Below are 17,705 nucleotides of genomic sequence, written 5' to 3' on the forward strand. Positions count from 1 at the left end.
GCTTCTTTTTGCTTGGCAGTATGTGAAAATCATCCATGTTGATTTGTGTCATTGTGGCTCCATTATTTTTCACTGCAGAATAGATATCTGTGGTAGGATGAGGCCCCAATTTATCCATTCCACTGTTAGTGGACATTTGGGTCATTTCCAGTTTTTTGGTTATATGAACAGCACCATATCAATACTCTTCTACCTTGTGAGAATGTCTCTAAGGTATATACCCAGGACTGGAATTGAGGAGTGTGCATGATAATTTTATTGGGTAATACCGAACAATTTCCTAAAGTGTTTGGACCAGCACACACTCCAGCCAGCAGTACATAAAGCTTCCTGTTGCTCTATTTCTTGGTATTATCAGACATTCATTTTTGCCAGTTGGGGGTGGGGATATGGGTGAAATGGTTGAAGCAGCAGTTTTTTTCCATTATTCTTTTACTTTTCAGCATATGACTAGAACATTTCATGACCTGGATGGAAATATAGCTAAACAGGATTCTGGAATATGGATCAATGGGTTTGATTATACTGGAATGTCTCACATCACACCTCACATTCCTGAGATCAATGACACCATCCGAGCTCACTGTGAGGAGACAGCACCCCTTTGTGGCTTTCCTTGGTTTCTTCCAGTGCACTTTCTGATCAGGTTGGTTCATTTAGTTCTGCTTTGGTTGGAAAGTAGTTTCTTCTCAAGTCCTGTTACTATGTCAGTACTTAATAATTAATCAACTATCCTTAATACACAAATCAAGTATTCTTTATACTGTTTTTTTCAATACTACCAAATCTTTATTTCTTTAGTAAGATAAAATACTCAGTAGAGCAGTCTTCCCTTTTCAAATTTAAGGAGTCTTTCCTTTAGAAACCCAAGTAATTAGGAAGGTTCTCCTAACTAATCTAACAAACAGCAGTAAGCATCCGTCTCAAATTTTTTGTGTTATTTCTGGGAAGATTTTAATGTTTGGTAGTAAAGGATTGGATGAGAAGAAATAGAATGGATAGTAAAACAAGATCATTGTTTTTAAATTTGAGAAGTTTTAATATACTGTAATTTGGGCTTCAAAGGTATGAGTTGGCATTGTTTTTCACTTCCATCAGAGTTTGTCTTACCCTCAAATGTGTTCATATATTCAAAAAACTTCTATGACTTAGAGATAGTGATCAACTAATTAAGTGTCCTAAATATTGAAGCTACCTCTCCAAATAGGAAAAACTGGTATCTTCCTGCCCCAGAAGTTTCTCCAAGAGACCCTGTTCATTTCAGACTTATATCCAAAGAGCAGACACCCTGGGATTCTATAAAGTTGACCTTTGAAGCAACAGGTAAGTCATGACAGTTTTTCTTCCCCTTAGCCATCCAAAACACCGTTCAAACATATCTGGCATTTGCAAACCACAGCAGCACCCCACTCTCTGGTACCAAATCTGTTCTAGTTTGCTAGCTGCCGGAATGCAACACACCAGAGACGGATTGGCTTTTAATAAAAGGGATTTATTTTGTTGGTTCTTCAGAGGAAAGGCAGCTAACTTTCCACCGAGGTTCTTTCTTACGTGGAAGGCACAAGATGGTCTCTGCTGGTCTTCTCTCCAGGCCCCTGGGCTCCAAGAACTTTCCCCGGGGTGATTTCTTTCTCCATCTCCAAGGGCCAGGGCTGAGCTGCAAGTGCTGAGATGAGGAATGCCAAGCTGCTAGGCTGTGCTACATTGCGTTCTCTCATTTAAGCACCAGCCAATTAAGTCAAACGTCACTCATTGCAGCAGACACGCCTCCTAGCCAACTGCAGATGTAATTAGCAACAGATGAGATTCACGTACCATTGGTTTGTGTCCGCAGCAACAGAACTAGGTATGCTCACCTGGCCAAGTTGACAACTGAATCTAACTAACACACTTACCTTTTTCACTTCTTAATAAACTTTTTAATAAGGTGCATGTTTCCCCCCCCATCCCTCACCCAGTCCCAAAATTATTATCGTGACTAGCAACTTAGGAGGAGCTTACTGTGTTCCTAAAAGCAGTTAAGGCTGGTCATGTTTTTTAAAGACCCTTATTGAAAAATTTTAGTGTCAGATAATGTTCCGTTGTCAGACAGATCCATAATAGTACTTGACTTGAAATTAGTTGATATTATGGCTTTATTTACCTTTCTTGGCATTTTATTTCCTTTTCCATATTTAAAACCTACCTTCTTAACTGGTTTCCTGGCCTCTAAAGTAGTCTTTCTAAGATATACTTTGTGGTCCTGCCAATGAATTTTTCAAAAATAGATTTGATAATGTTAACTTTCTACTTAAAATTTTTTAATTGATTTTCTGTTGCCTGTAGAAAAAGCCTAAATTCTTTGGTGGAGCACGTTAGGTCTGCAATCGTCTAGTCTCTGAATGTATTTCACACATATTTTCATCAGTCCCCTTGTTGCATACCCTGTTCACATCCAACTGCTTGTTTGTTCCCAGTTATACACTTTCACTTGTGATGTGAATGTGTTCTTTCGCTGTTTACCTCTCATCCAAATCCTTCCCTACTCTGCTTGACAAAATATGAAATCTTCTCGACCCCTCTTCTTCTATCCTCTCCTACACATGGAGCAACTAGTCTCCTTGCACCTTTTTCTCACTTGGTATACAGTTGTGTTGTAGCACTGACCACACTGTTTCAAGATCATTTAGTTGATGCCTATGTCTTCCCAGTAGAATTCAAGAGAGGTAGATGTGGGTGGGCTATTGATATATTTGTTTATTCTTTTTTTTCATTAATTAACTTTTTTTAAATTTATTTTTTGTTATCAATCAAACCAAAACAACATACAAACATGAACATTCTTAACATACAAACGTGCTGTGCATGGTGTACAATCAGTGACTCACAATATCATCAAATAGTAGTATATTCATTACCATGATCATTTTTTAGAGCATTTGCATCACTCCAGAAAAAGAGATAAACAGAAAAAAGAAAAAACGTACCCATACCATACCCCTTACCCATCCCTCTCATTGACCACTAGTATTTTCATCTACTCAATATATTTTAACCTTTGTTCCCCCTATTTTTTCTATATCCTTTACCACTCCCTTTTGTTCACTATTTCAGTCTACTCAATTTATTTTAACATTTGTTTCCCCTATTATTTATTTATTTTTAATCCATTTTTTTTTACTCATCTATCAGTATCATAGATAAAAGGAGATCAGACACAAGGTTTCAGCACATAGTCACATTGCGAAAGCTGTGTCGTTATACATTCATCTTCAAGAAACATGGCTACTGGAACACAGCTCTGCAGTTTCAGGCACTTCCCTGTAGCCACTCTAATAAACCATAACCTAAAAAGGGGATATCTATATAATACATAAGAATAACCTCCAGGATAATCTCTCAACTACATTTGAAATTTCTCAGCCACTGACACTTTTTGTCTCATTTCGGATGGACCCTCTTGGTTGAGAAGGTTTTCTCAGTCCCTTGATGCTGAGTCCCAGCTCATTCTAGGATTTCTGTCCCAGAAATAGAGAGAGGAAGGGTGGTGAGTTTGCTTGCTGTGTTGGCTGGGAGACAGGCCACATCTGAGCAACAAAAGAGGGTCTCTGGGAGTAATTCTTAGGTCTGATTTTACGTAGGTGTAGTCTGTCCTTTGTGGGGATAAGTTTCCTATGAACAAACCCCAAGATTGAGGGCTCAGCCTATTGATTTGGTTGTCGCCATTGCTTGTGAGAATATCAGGAATTCTCCAAATGGGGAAGTTGAATTTTCCCCTTCTTGCCATTGCCCCAAGGGGACTTTGCAAATACTTTTTTATTCACTTTTCAAATCAGTGGTCTATCATTTGTTTTGGTTTCATTTGTGTCCCTAGCCCTCCTCCCTCTGTCATTCTCACATTTAGCTTCATTGAGTGTACTAGCATTGTGCTACAATTTGGTAGTATTGTGCTATCCATTTCTGAATTTTCACAATGAGTCCTGTTGCAAAGTCTGTATCCCTTCAGCTCCAATTACCCAGAATCTACCCTATTTCTGTCTCCTGATGGCCTCTGTTCTTAACTGAAATTCTCCAGTTTCATTCATTAATGTTAGTTCATATCAGTGAGACCACGCACTTGTCCTTTTGTTTCTGGCTAATCTCACTCAGCATAATGTACTCAGGGTCCATCCACATTGTTACATGTTTCATGACTTTATTCTGTTTTACAGCTGCGTAATATTGCATTGTATGTATATACCACAGCTTGTTTAGCCACTCATCTGTTGATGGACATTTGGGCTTTTTCCATCTGTTGGTGATTGTAAATAAAACTGCTATAAACATTGTGTGCAAATGTCCATTTGTGTCCTTACCCTCATGTCCTTTGAATAGATGCCTAGCAATGGTATTGCTGGTTCATATAGCAGTTCCATACTTAGCTTCCTGAGGAACCACCAAACTACCTTCCACGGTAGTTGTACCATTTTACATTCCCACCAACAGTGTATAAATTTGCCTCTTTTCCACATCCTCTCCAGCACTTGTCATTTTCTATTTTATTGATAATGACCATTCTGGTGGGTGTGAGATGATATCTCATTGTGGTTTTGATTTGCATTTCCCTAATAGTCAGCGAAGTTGAGCATCTTTTCATTTGCCTTTTAGCCATTTGTATTTCCTCTTCTGAGAAGTGTCTGTTCATGTCTTTTGGCCATTTTGTCATTGGGCTATTTGTCTTTTTTGTTGTTGAGTTGAACAATCTGTTTATATATTCTGGATACTAGACCCTTATTTGATATGTTGTTTCCAAATATTGTCTCCCATTGTGTAGGCTGTCTTTTTACTTTCTTGATGAAGTTCTTTGATGCGCAAAAGTGTTTAATTTTGAAGAGTTCCCATTTATCTATTTCTTTCTTCAATGCTTGTACTTTGGGTGTAAGATCTAGGAAACAGCCTCCTATTATTTTTTTATAAGATATGTCCCTACATTTTCTTCTAAAATTTTTATGGTCTTAGATCTAATGTTTAGGTCTTTGATCTATTTGGAGTTAATTTTTGTATAGGATGTGAGATATGGATCCTCGTTCTTTCTTTTGCATGTGGATATCCAGTTCTCCAAGCACCGTTTATTGAAGAGATTGTTCTGTCCCAGGTGAATTGGCTTGACTGCCTTAACAAAGATCAATTGTCCATAGATGAGAGGGTCTATATCTGAACACTCCAGTCGATTCCATTGGTCAGTATATCTATCTTTATGCCAGTACCATACTGTTTTGACCACTGTAGCTTCATAATATGCCTTAAAGTCACATAGTGTGAGACCTCCGACTTCATTTTTCTTTCTCAGGATATTTTTAGCTGTTTGGAGTATCCTCCCCTTCCAGATAAATTTGGTTATTGGTTTTTCTATTTATGTAAAGTAAGTTTTTGGGATTTTAATTGGTATTGCATTGAATCTATAAATCAATTTAGGTAGAATTGATATCATAACTATATTTAGTCTTCCAATCCATGAACACCATATGCCCTTCCATTTATTTAGGTCTTCTGTGATTTCTTTTAACAATTTCTTGTAGATTTCTTTATATTGGTCTTTTGTATCCTTAGTTAAATTTATTCCTAAATGTTTTATTCTTTTGGTTGCTATTGCAAATGCATTGTTTTTCTTGATTTCCCCCTCAGATTGCTCATTACTAGTATATAGAAACACTACAGAGTTTTGAGTATTGATCTTGTCACCTGCCACTTTGCTGTGCTCATTTATTAGCTCTAGTAGTTTTGCTGTGGATTTTTTGCAGTTTTCGATAGATATCATATCATCCTCAAATAGTAGCTTTACTTCTTCCTTCCACTGTTGATTCAACATTGTTGAATCCTTGTCTTGTTCCTGATCTTAGGGTGAAAGTTTTGAAAGTTTTGTTTTTCCCCATTGAGAATGATGTTTCCTGTAGGTTTTTCATATATTCCATTTATCATGCTGAGGAAGTTCCCTTCAATTCCGATCCTTTGAAGTATTTTCAACAAGAAAGAATGTTGGATTCTGTCAAATGCCTTTTCTGCATCAATTGAGAGGATCATGTGGTTTTTCTGCTTTGATTTGTTGATGTGGTGTATTACATTAATTGATTTTCTTATGTTGAACCATCCTTGCATACCTGGGATAAATCCTACTTGATCATGGTGTATAATTTGTTTAATGTGCCGCTGTATTCGATTTTCAAGAATTTTGTTGAGGATTTTTGCATCTATATTCATTATTTTTTTATTGATTTCCAACTTGATTCCTTTATGATCTGAGAAGATATTGTGTATGATTTCAATCTTTTTAAATTTATTGAGACTTGCTTTGTGAGCCAGCATATGGTCTATCCTTGAGCACTTGAGAAAAAGGTGTATCCTGGTGTGTGGGGTGTAATGTTCTATAGATGTCTGTTAAGTCTAGTTCTTTTTTATATTATTCATATTCTCTGTTTCTTTACCGATGCTCTGTCTAGATGTTCTGTCTATTAATGAGAGTGGGGAATTGAAGTCTCCAGCTATTATGATAGCTGTGTCTATTTCTCTTTTCAGTGTTTGTCTCATGTATTTTGGAGTACTGTGACTCAGTACATAAATATTTAGATTGTTATATCTTCTTGTTGAATTGTTCCTTTTATTAGTACATAGTATCCTTCTTTGTCTCTTTTAACTGTTTTACATTTGAAGTCTAATTTGTTGGATATTAGTATAGCTACTCCTGCTCTTTTCTGATTATTGTTTGCCTGAAATATCTTTTCTCAACCTTTTACTTTCAACCTATGTTTATCCTTGGGCCTAAAATGTGTCTCCTGTAGACAGCATATAGATGAGTCCTAGTTTTTAATCCTATGTCTTTTGATTGGGGAGTGTAACCCATTAACATTTAATGTTATTACTGCAAGGGCAGTACTTTCTTCTACTATTTTGCCTTTTGGATTTTATATGTCACATCTAATTTTCCTTCTTTTTACCTTTACTCACAGTCTTTCTTTCTACACTCTTCTCCACACCTCTCTCTCCTGTCCTTTCCCATCTGTCTGTAGTGCTCCCTTTAGTATTTCTTGCAGAGTCAGTCTCTTGGTCACAAATTCTCTCAGTGATTTTAGTCTGAAAACGTTTTAATTTCCCCCTCATTTTTGAAGGACAGTTTTGCTGGATATCGAATTCTTGGTTAGTAGTTTTTCTCTTTTAGTAATATATTTAAATTACTTTAATTTATACTATAAATTATTTATAGTATATTTATTACTATAATAAATAGTGATATATTTAAATTACATCCCATTGTCTTCTCACCTCCATGGTTTCTGCTGCATAGTGTTATTGGGCTTCCCTTGTATGTGATGGATTGCTTTTCTCTTGCTGCTTTCAAAATTCTCTCTTTCTCTTTGACATCTGATTTTCTGATTAGTAAGTGTCTTGGAGTACATGTATTTGGATCTGTTCTTTTTGATACACGCTGCACTTCTTGGGTCTGTAATTTTAAGTCTTTCATAAGAGTTGGGAAATTTTCAGTGATAATTTCCTTCATTAGTTTTTCTCCTCCTTTTCCCTTCTCTTCTCCTTCTGGGACACCCCAACATGTATATTCAGGTGCTTCATGTTGTCATTCAAGTCCCTGAGTCCCTGCTCATATTTTTTCCATTCTTTTCCCTATATATTTTTTTCCTGGTTAGATTTCAGATGTCCCATGCTCCAGTTCACTAACCTATCTTCTGCCTCTTGAAATCTAGTATGTAGGTTTCCATTGTTTTTTTTTCATCTCTTCTACTGTGCCTTTCATTCCCATAAGTTCTGTGATTTGTTTTTTCAGGCTTTTGATTTCTACTTTTTGTTCATCCCTTGTCTTCTTTATATTCTCCCTCAATTCAGTGATTTGATTTTTGATGAGATTTCCCATGTCTGTGTGAACATCCTGAATTAATTGTTTCAACTCCTGTATCTCATTTGAATTGTTGGTTTGTTCCTTTGACTGGGCCATATCTTCAATTTTCCTAGCATGATTTGTTATTTTTTGCTGGCATCTAGACATTTATTTTCCTTAATTAATTTATTCCTGAGATTGGTTTCACTTTCTTACCTAGGATTTTCTTGCTGGATGACTTTGTTACAGTCTTTGTGTTCTTTGACATTCAGTTCAGCTTATTGTAGACCTTTTAGCTTAGATTTTGTTTAACAGATCAGAATTTTTAAATTGTTGTTTATTTGTTTCTTGTTTCTAGCCTTTTTTTTTTTTTTCCCTTAGGATGGTCTACTTAGATATTATAAACCCCAATCAGATATTCCCAGACCAGACTGGCCTCCTCTCAGGAGGAAAGAGTCACCTGCATCACTTTTCCCTGAGGGTAAGATCCAGCAGTTTGAAAGACTTTCCTATGAAGCTTCTAGGCTCTGTACTTTTTCTCTCCTGCCCAGTCTATGGCTCTTGTCTGCCTGTGGGTCCCACCAGCGTAAAGTCTGTTTAACTTTAGCAGACTCTCCCTGATGGGGACATGGTTGAGAGGAGTGGTTGTAGGCTGGCTTTAATTGCTTCAATTTTCCAGACTATGGGGTCTGAATTCCTTGAAGGAGGAATTCCACCTGAGCTAGGCCCCACCCCTTTCCAGGGAAAAGGCACAGCCTCCAGGGAATTACTTCCTTTCACCTGACCAGCCTCCTTGTCTCTCAGACAAGTTTAATTCCACCCTTGCCTGGGGCAGTTACAGCCTGAAAAGCCTTGCAGTTGTATTCAAAGAGCAATCAAGCGGTAGAAACACAGCTGCAAAAAAAGAAAGAAAAAAAAATCCTTTTCAAAGCAGGACCCCCATTCCTCAGGTTTGCCAATCAAGAGCTTAAGTTGGTACATTGCTCTGTGTATCTCCTGATCTTTTGTGCCCCCTCCTTTCCTTCATAGCCCAGATCCTTTCAAGCATTTTATGCTGTCTGATCCAAAAGGACCTCTGATTTTTTTTTCTTTTTCTGTTGGCCCTGCCCCCTCTGCGCTGGGCAAAACCCAGCAACCTCAGCTTTTACTCGAGGTTCAGCTGAGCTGAGGGCCTATTTTTAGTAGTTAGAATTTGTTAATTAATTACACAATTGGAGCTTGGTTGAGCTCAGCCCCTTGTTGTTAGTAAAGTCTCTTTCCTTTCCCCTCTGTAAAGCAGCCTGTTGGGGAGGGGCACTGGCCATCGCGGTTTCAGGGACTCACGGTTCTGGGTGGACTCACAGCTGGTCCAACTTGTCCATACTGGTGTACGCTGTGTGTCTGTCTGGTCACTGATGTGGCCCCAGCAGTTGTTTTGTACTGTTCCTGGCTATTTACTAGCTGCTCTGGAGGACTAACTAAATTCCATACCTCGCTAAGCTGCCATCTTGGACCCTCCTGTATTTGTTTATTCTTGGTGCATAATATAATCCTTGGCGCAAAGTAGCCACTTAAAATGTGTTAAATTGTTCAATTTGGCCATTATATTTGTCTGAAGTAGCCTACCCGGACATTTCTCAGTTATTAGGGAGTTTAGAGTTCTGTTGGAGAAAAGAGAACAAATGTCAAAACATAGGCAATTTGTCTCATTATCAGAAGCTATGAGTTTGCTTGCCTGATGGCTATTTTCTAAAATGAGTGAACAGGAGGGTCTCTTTCTCTTTCTACTGACTTTGGCCTTTTTGGGAAGTTCTCTTTTTAAAAGTTCCAGCCACTGTTCAGTTTCTTTACTGTATATCAATTGCATGGTAAAAAACTACCAAGGATTTTCATAAGTCAAAGTACTTTTAAATAATAGCTTTTCACCTGCCTGCCTGCTTCTTTCCTCTTTATTTTATTTTGTTTTGGGGCATAATTTACATATAGTGAAATGTACAGATCTTATTAGTTTTTACAAAAGCATACATACACCCATGTGACCCTCAGCCAGTCAAGATGTACAACGTCTGTGTCACCTCAAAATTTCCCTTATGTATCTTCCCAGTCATTTCTTCAATACTCAGAGCAATCATTCTTTCCGTTTCCACATTCATAGATTATTTTGCCTGTTCTTGAGCTTTATAAAAATGGAATCATCCAGCGCATATCCTTTTGTGTCTGACTTCTTTCATTAAGCATGTTTTTGTGATTCATCCATGTTGTTTTGGGTATCATAATCAGTGTTTTGTTCTTTTATTGTTGAGTAGTATCCTAGTGTCTGAACATACCATAGTTTATCATTTTCCTGTTGATGGACACCTGGGCTATTTCCATGAGTAAAGCTGCGACAGACACTCTTACAAGGCTTTGGGGGGACATATGCTTTCCATTTCTCTTGGATAAACACCTAGGAGTGAAATTGATTGGTTTAACATTTTAAAACTTCCTCTTTTCACTCCCAGTAGTATATGAAATTTCCGTTTGTTCCACATTCTTGTTAATATTTGGTGTTACTTATCTTTTTTGTTTTATCATTTCTAGTGGGTGTATGGTGGTATCTTCCATTTCTCTGTTCATGATGTAGAACACTTTTTCATGTACTTATATAAATTCACATATTTTCCTTTTTCTCTTCATTTCTTTTGCATTTTTTAATGCAATTTTATTGAGATATATTCACACACCATACATCCATTCAAAGTATACAGTCAGTCACTCACACTATCATCATATAGTTGTGCATTCTTCACCAAAATAATTTGGGGAATATTTTCATTTTCAAGGAAAAAAGAAAGAGAAAACCAAAAATATTCCATACCCTATATCCCCTCCCCCATTATTGATATCTAGCATTGGTGTGGTACATTTGTTATTGTTGATGAAAGAATATTAAGATATTACTGTTAATCATAGTTTGCAGTAAGTGCAATTTTCCCCAATGCTACTCTATTAACTCCTTGTAATAGTTTTTATACATTTATTCTAGTTCATGGAAGAAATTTTTTATATTTGTACAGCTAATTACATCATTGTCCACCACAAGATTTACTGAGTTATAACATTCTATTTTTTAACTTCTTGCTTACCTTCGACTCTAAAGTTCCCCTATCAACCACATTCACCATTCAGCACTGTTAATTATACCACAGTAATGTGTTACCATCACCTCTATCCATTTCCACTGATTAAATTCAACCTAGTTAAAAATTATGTATGTCTTAAAATCAGAGGCTTATGATACAGAATATAGGGGACCTAGAGATGCACAGAAGCTTAAGATGGGTGAACAGGTTGCTAATGAGGTTGCTTTTAATTGTAAGGGATTAGACAGATGTGAAGGCAGTTCACTAATGGGTCTATAAGTAATATTACCATATTGAAGGTGAACATGATTGAAAGGGGATGGATGTATAGACTCATATGTCCCACCAGTTAACACATTCAAATACAAATACGTTCTTGCATGAACTACTGCAGAGGTATGAATCTTGTACAAAGAGTGTATAATTTCAGGGTATGGGGTAAACAATGTTATTGCATGCTCTGGGCTGTGTTTAACCGGAAAACATCAGCAGTACCACAGCAAAGCCAGGAGTTCACAATGGGGGGAGGGACAAGAGTTAGGGGGAGGTTTGGATTTTCTGTTTGGTAAGGGTGTATTTATTGGCTCTCTTTCTCTTGGGAATAATGAAGTTATCTAAAATTGAGAGTTGATGGACTGTTGACTTTGGACATTGTATATGAGGCCCAGTAGATGAGGTGACTGAAATATGCACTGACTGAGTAGATTGGTGAACAATGGTGTAAACATATGATTGAACATGGTACTGCTACATAAAGTAACTAAATTGTGAGGCATGTAACGATGTGAATGAACCTGTGGGACAATTAGTGAGGCAAAATAAGCCAGAAACAAAAGAGCAAATGTTGTATGATCTCATTTAGAAAATATTTATAAGAAGACTGGGGCCTAGATTGTAAGCTCTTAGAGTAGTCACATTTAGTCCAGAAAGGTAATTGTTATTTCTGGATTTTGAGAGGCTGTTTTATATCTGTTTTGTGTTTGTTTAATAGTGACCATTCTAATAGATTGGAAATAACATCTCATTGTGATTTTGCTTTGCATTTCCCTGATAGCTTTTGAAGATGAGCATCTTTTTTATGTGTCTTTTTAGCCATTTGTATTTCCCCTTTGGAAAAAAATGTCTATTCATGTCTTTTGCCCATTTTTTAATTGTTATATCTTTTTATTGTTGAGCTGTATGATTTATTTTGAACACTTATCAGATGCTGTTTCCGAATGTTTTCTCCCATTGATAGGCTGCCTTTTTGTCGTTTTGACTAAGTCCTTTGACGTGCAGATATATTCAGTTTTTAGTAGGTCCCATTTATCTTTTTTTCTTTGGTTGTGCTTTTCGATATAAGGTCTAGGAAATTACCTGCCATCACTAGATCTTAAAGCTGTTTGCTTATGTTTTCTTCTAAGAATTTTATAGTATTGTCTCTTATATTTAGGCCTTTGGTCTATTTCAAGTTAATTTTTGTATAGGGAGTGAGATAGGAGTCCTCTTTCATTCTTTTAAATATGGATATCCAGTTCTCCCAGCACCAGTTAATTGAAGAAATTCTTCTGTTCCGGTTGAGCAGACTTGGTAAGCTTCTCAAAAATTAATTGACCACATCTTAGGGTCTGTTTCTGAACTCTCAGTTCAATTTCATTGATCTATATGGCTATCTTTATACCTATACCATGCTGTTTTGACCACTGTGACTTTATAATATGCTTTAAAGTCAGGAAGCATGAGTCTTCCCGCTTTGTTCTTTTTCAAGATGTTTTTGGCTATTTGAGGTCCCTTTCCCTTCTAAATAAATTTCATAATTAGCTTTTCCATGTCTTCAGTGTAGGCTGTTGGAATTTTTGTTTTACATTGAATCCGTGAATCAGTTTGGACAGAATTGACATCTTAATGACATTTAGCCTCCCAATCCATGAACATGGAATGTTTTTCCGTTTGTTTAGGTCTTTGATTTCTTTAATGATATTTTGTAGTTTTCTGTGTACAGGTTTCTTTATATCCTTGGAAAAGTTTATATCTAGGAATAAAGGTATTATTCCTAGATATTTGATTCTTTTACTTTTGTGAATGGAATCTTTTTCTTGATTACCTCTGTGCTGGTTTGAGAGGATGTATGTACCCTTGAAAAGCCATGTTTTAATAAAAATCCCAGTTCGTAAAGGCAGAATAATCCCTATTCAGTACTGTTCTGAATATGTTCACTGTGTACCTTCCAGGCAAGAGAGAAACTCTGACTGTGTTCACCGTGTGCCCTTTCACTTGAGAGAGAAACCCTGAACTTCATTGGCCTTCTTGAACCAAGGTATCTTTCCCTGGATGCCTTAGATTGGACATTTATATAGACTTGTTTTAATTGGGACATTTTCTCAGCCTTAGAACTGTAAACTAGCAACTTATTAAATTCCCCCTTTTTAAAAGCCATTCTGTTTCTGGTATATTGCATTCCAGCAGCTAGCAAACTAGAACAACCTCCTCGGATAGCTCATTACTTGTATAAAAAAACACTACTGATCTTTGCACATTTATCTTATATCTTGCCACTTTGGTGAACTCATTATTAACTCTACTAGTTTTGTCATAGTTAGTTCAGGGCTTTCTAAATAAAGGAGCATATCACCTGCAAATAGTGTGAGTTTTATTGCACCCTCTCTGAATTGGATGCATTTTCTTTTCCTTGCCTAATTGCTCTAACCAGAACTTCTAGCACAGTGTTGAATAGCAGTGGTGCCAGTAGGCATCTTGTTTTTTTCCTTATCTTAGAGGAAAGGCTTTCCATCTCTCACCATTGAGTATGATGTTAGCTATGGATTTTTCATATAAGCCCTTTATCATGTTGTGGAAGTTTCTTTCTATCCCTATCTTTTGATACTTTTTTTTTTTTTATTAAGAAAGTATGCTGGATAATGTTAAATACCCCCTTTCTGCATCCAGTCGAGCTGATTTACCTTCAATTTGTTAATCTTGTTGAAGATTTTTGCATCTATATTCATTAGAGAGATTGGTCTCTAGTTTTTTTTTATAGTATCTTTATCAGGTTTTGGTTTTAAGGTGATGTTGGCTTCATAGAATTAGGTAGTATTCCCTCTTCAGTTTTTTGGAATATCTTGAGCAGTATTGATATTCATTCTTAGTGGAATGCTTGGTAAAATTTACCTGTCCCTTATGTGGTCCTGGGCTTTCCTTTGCTGGGAGGTTTTTGATGGACTGATTCACTCTTTTTACTTGTGATTAGTTTGTTGAGGTCTTCTGTTTCTTCTCAAGTCAGTGTGGGTTGTTTGTGTGTTTCTAGGAAATTGTCCATTTCATCGAAACAGTCTTGTTTTTTGGCATACAGTTGTTCACAGTATCCTCTTATGATCATTATTTGTTCATGGTCTGTGATAATTACCCCCCTGTGCTGGTTTGAAAGAATATATGTACCCTAGAAAAGCCATGTTTTAATCAAAATCCCATTTCATAAAGGTAGAATAATCCCTATTCAATACTGTATGTTTGAATTTGTAATCAGATCATCTCCCTGGAGATGTGGTTTAATCAAGGGTGATTGTTAAGCTGGATTAGGTGATGACATGTTTCCACCCATTTGGGTGGATCTTGAGAAGTTTCTGGAGTCCTGTAAGAGAGGAAACATTTTGGAGAATGAATGAGATTTGGAGAGAGTAGAGAATGCTGCAGCACCACAAAGCAGAGAATCCACGAGCCAGTGACTTTTGGAGATTAAGAAGGAAAACGCCTGCTAGGGAGCTTCATGAAACTGGAAGCCAAGATAGAAAGCTAGCAGATGATGCCGTGTTCACCATGTGCCCTTCCAGCTGAGAGAGAAGCCCTGACTATGTTTGCCATGTGCCTTCTCACTTGAGAGAGAGAGACACTGAACTTCACTGGCCTTCTTGAACCAAGGTATCTTTCTCTGGATACCTTTGATTGGGCGTTTTTGTGGACTTGCTTTAATTGGAACATTGTCTCAGCCTTAGAACTGTAAACTAGCAACTTATTAAATTCCCCTTTTTAAAAACTATGCTGTTTCTGGTACATTGCATTCTGGCACCTAAGCAACTAGAACCCCCCCTCTTAATTCTGATTTTTTTTATTTGCATCTTCCCTCTTTTTTCTTTGTCAGTTTAGCTGGCTAAGGGTTTGTCATTTTGATTGAACCTCTCAAAAGAACCAACTTTTGGTTTTACTGATTCTGTTTTTTGTGTTGTTTTCTGTTTTGTTTATTTCCACTCTAATCTTTGTTATTTCTTTCCTCCTGCTTGCTTTGGGATTAGTTTGCTGTTCTTTCTCTAGTTTCTTCAGGTGTTCAATTAGGTCTTTGATTTTGGCTGTTCCCTCCTTTTATTGTAGGTGTTTTGGGCTTATAAATTTCCCTCTCAGTGCTGTCTTCACTATATCCCATAAGTTTTGATATGTTGTGTTCTTGTTTTCATTCATCTCAAGATACTTATTTCTCTTGCAGTTTTTTCTTTGACCTACTGACTGTTAAAAAGAGCATGTTGTTTAACTTCCATATGGTTTTGAATTTTTCAATTCTTTGCCAATTATTGATTTCCAGCTTCATTCCAATAAATTAGGAAGTGCATCGTATAATTTTTTTTTAAAAAAATAAAGATTTAAAATTTTTAAGACCTGTTTTGTGTCCGAGCATATGATTTATCTTTGAGAATGTTCCGTGAGCACTTAAGAAGACTCTATATACTGCTTTTATGGGGTGTGGTGTTCTATATATGTCTATTAGGTCTAGTTCATTTATCACATTATTTATGTTCTCTGTTTTCTTATTGATCTTCTGTTTAGATGTTCTGGCTATTGAAGAGAGAGTAATGTGTTGAAGTCACCATTGTTATGTAGAGATGTCTGTTACTCCCTTCAGTTTTGCCAGAGTTTGCTTCCTGTACTTTGGGTAACATTGACGAAGTACATAAATATTTATGATTGTTATTTATTCTTGGTGAATTGCCTCTTTTCTTAATATATATAGTATCCTTCTTTGTATCTTATAACATTTTTGCATTGAAAGTCTATTTTGTCTGATATTAATATAGCTACCCCAACTTTTTTTGGATTACTGCTTGTGTGGAATATGTTTTTCCACCTTTTCACTTTCATCCTATTGAACCTTGGGGTTAAAGTGAGTCTCTTATAAATAGCATATAGATGGATCATGTATTTATTTTTTATCCATTCTGCCTATTTGTGTTTTTTTTTAGGTGCATGGTCTGGGAATCAGTCTGTGTCTTTTGATTGGGAAATTTAATGCATTAATGTTCAGTGTTATTACTATAAAAGCAGCCCTTTGAACAGTTTATCCTTTGGCTTTTATTTGTCAGATCTTTCTTCTTTCTCTTTTTATCCTTTTAATCACCTTTTCTGATAGTCTTTGTTTTTATACTCTCATCCAAGCCTCTCTCTCCTGTCTTTTTTTTCCAGCTGGCAGAACTCCCTTTAGTATTTCTTGTAGGGCAGGTCTCTTGTTAGAAACTCTCTCAGCTTCTGTTTATTCATGAATCTTTTAAAGTCACTCTCATTTTTGAAGGACACCTTTACCGGATAAAGAATTCTTGGTTAGCAATTTTTCTCTTTTAGTATTTTAAATATATCGTATCACTGCCTTCTCGCCTCCATTGTGTCTGATGAGAAGTCAGCATTTGGCTGTATTGGCTTCCCTTATGTGTAGTGAATTGCTTTTCTCTCACTGCTTTCAGGATGCTCTCCTTTTTGCATTTGAAAGTCTGATTAGTGTGTGTCTTGGAGTGGGTCTATTTGGATTTATTCTATTTGGAGCTTGTTGGGTTTCTTCATTTTGCATCTTTATCTCTTTTATAAGGGTTGGAAATTTTCAGCAGTATTACTTCAAACGCTGTTCCGGGCCTCTGTCCCTTCTCCTCTCAACACGTATGATGCATGTATTTGTGTGCTTTGTGTTGTCATGTCATATCACATCATCATCATATCCTGAGACTTTTTCCATTTTCTCCTCCATTTGTTCTTTTGTTTGTTCGATTTAATTGCTTTGTCTTCTAGCTTACTCATCCTTTTTTCCGCCTCTTCAGATCTGTTATTATGTGCTTCTCGTGTATTCTTCATTTCATTTATTTTGTCTTTCATTCCTATAAGATCTGTTATTTTTCTTTCCATGCTTTGAAATTCTCTTTTATGCTCACCCAATGTCCTCTTAATGTATTTTATCTCTTAATAGCCATCTTGATGAATTTATTTAGGAGGCTTGTTTGAATATCTTTGATTAATTATTCAAAATATGTATCTTCAACTTTTTAATTTCTTCATTTGGCTTGGTCATATATTCTTGTTTCTTAGTTTGTCTTCTAATTTTTTGCTTGTATTGGGCATCTGATTATCTTGATAAGATTATTTTGAGAGTTGGTTTCCCTGTTTTGTCTAAGATTTTATTATTGATTGGGTTTGTGTTAAAGGTCTTTGGCTCTTGGTTCATGAGTATTTCCTGTACCAAACAGGGCCAGGATCCCACACAGTGGGTGCAGATGAGTTTTAAGGGCCCTGGGGAGAGGGTCAGGAAAGCAGCTTCCCAAGACTGAACTATCCCAGCCTTCCCAACAGATGGTACTCTTTGACAATCTATTCCCCACAGTCTTACAAAAGTAATATATATTTTAGACTTCTATTCCCTTTGTTTCTGAGGTGGAAATAGAGTGCTCATGGTGCTGTGGGTGCCTGTCCAGGAAGGACCACAGCTTTGGGACTCCACTGTCCAGTTTCGTTGACCAACAGTTGGATGTGAACTGTGC

At 36.7% G+C, this 17,705-nt stretch overlaps 1 protein-coding gene across 5 annotated transcripts in view; it reads left to right on the plus strand.

Annotated features, from left to right (window-relative positions):
* ERMP1 (endoplasmic reticulum metallopeptidase 1) overlaps positions 1–17,705 on the plus strand; it is a 124,553-nt gene that overhangs the window by 76,769 nt on the left and 30,079 nt on the right. For 4 of the 5 annotated variants that reach the window (XM_077148254.1, XM_077148253.1, XM_077148257.1 and 1 more), the window contains exons 12-13: positions 444–646; positions 1,208–1,323. In XM_077148254.1, coding sequence (XP_077004369.1) covers positions 444–646; positions 1,208–1,323 — 319 coding nt within the window. Of the gene's footprint in view, positions 1–443; positions 647–1,207; positions 1,324–13,154; positions 14,350–17,705 lie in introns of those variants that run through there. The other variant, XM_077148256.1, reaches the window with a different exon arrangement.

The sequence above is a fragment of the Tamandua tetradactyla genome, chromosome 2 (genome assembly GCF_023851605.1).
Source record: "Tamandua tetradactyla isolate mTamTet1 chromosome 2, mTamTet1.pri, whole genome shotgun sequence".
Lineage (NCBI taxonomy): Eukaryota > Metazoa > Chordata > Mammalia > Pilosa > Myrmecophagidae > Tamandua > Tamandua tetradactyla.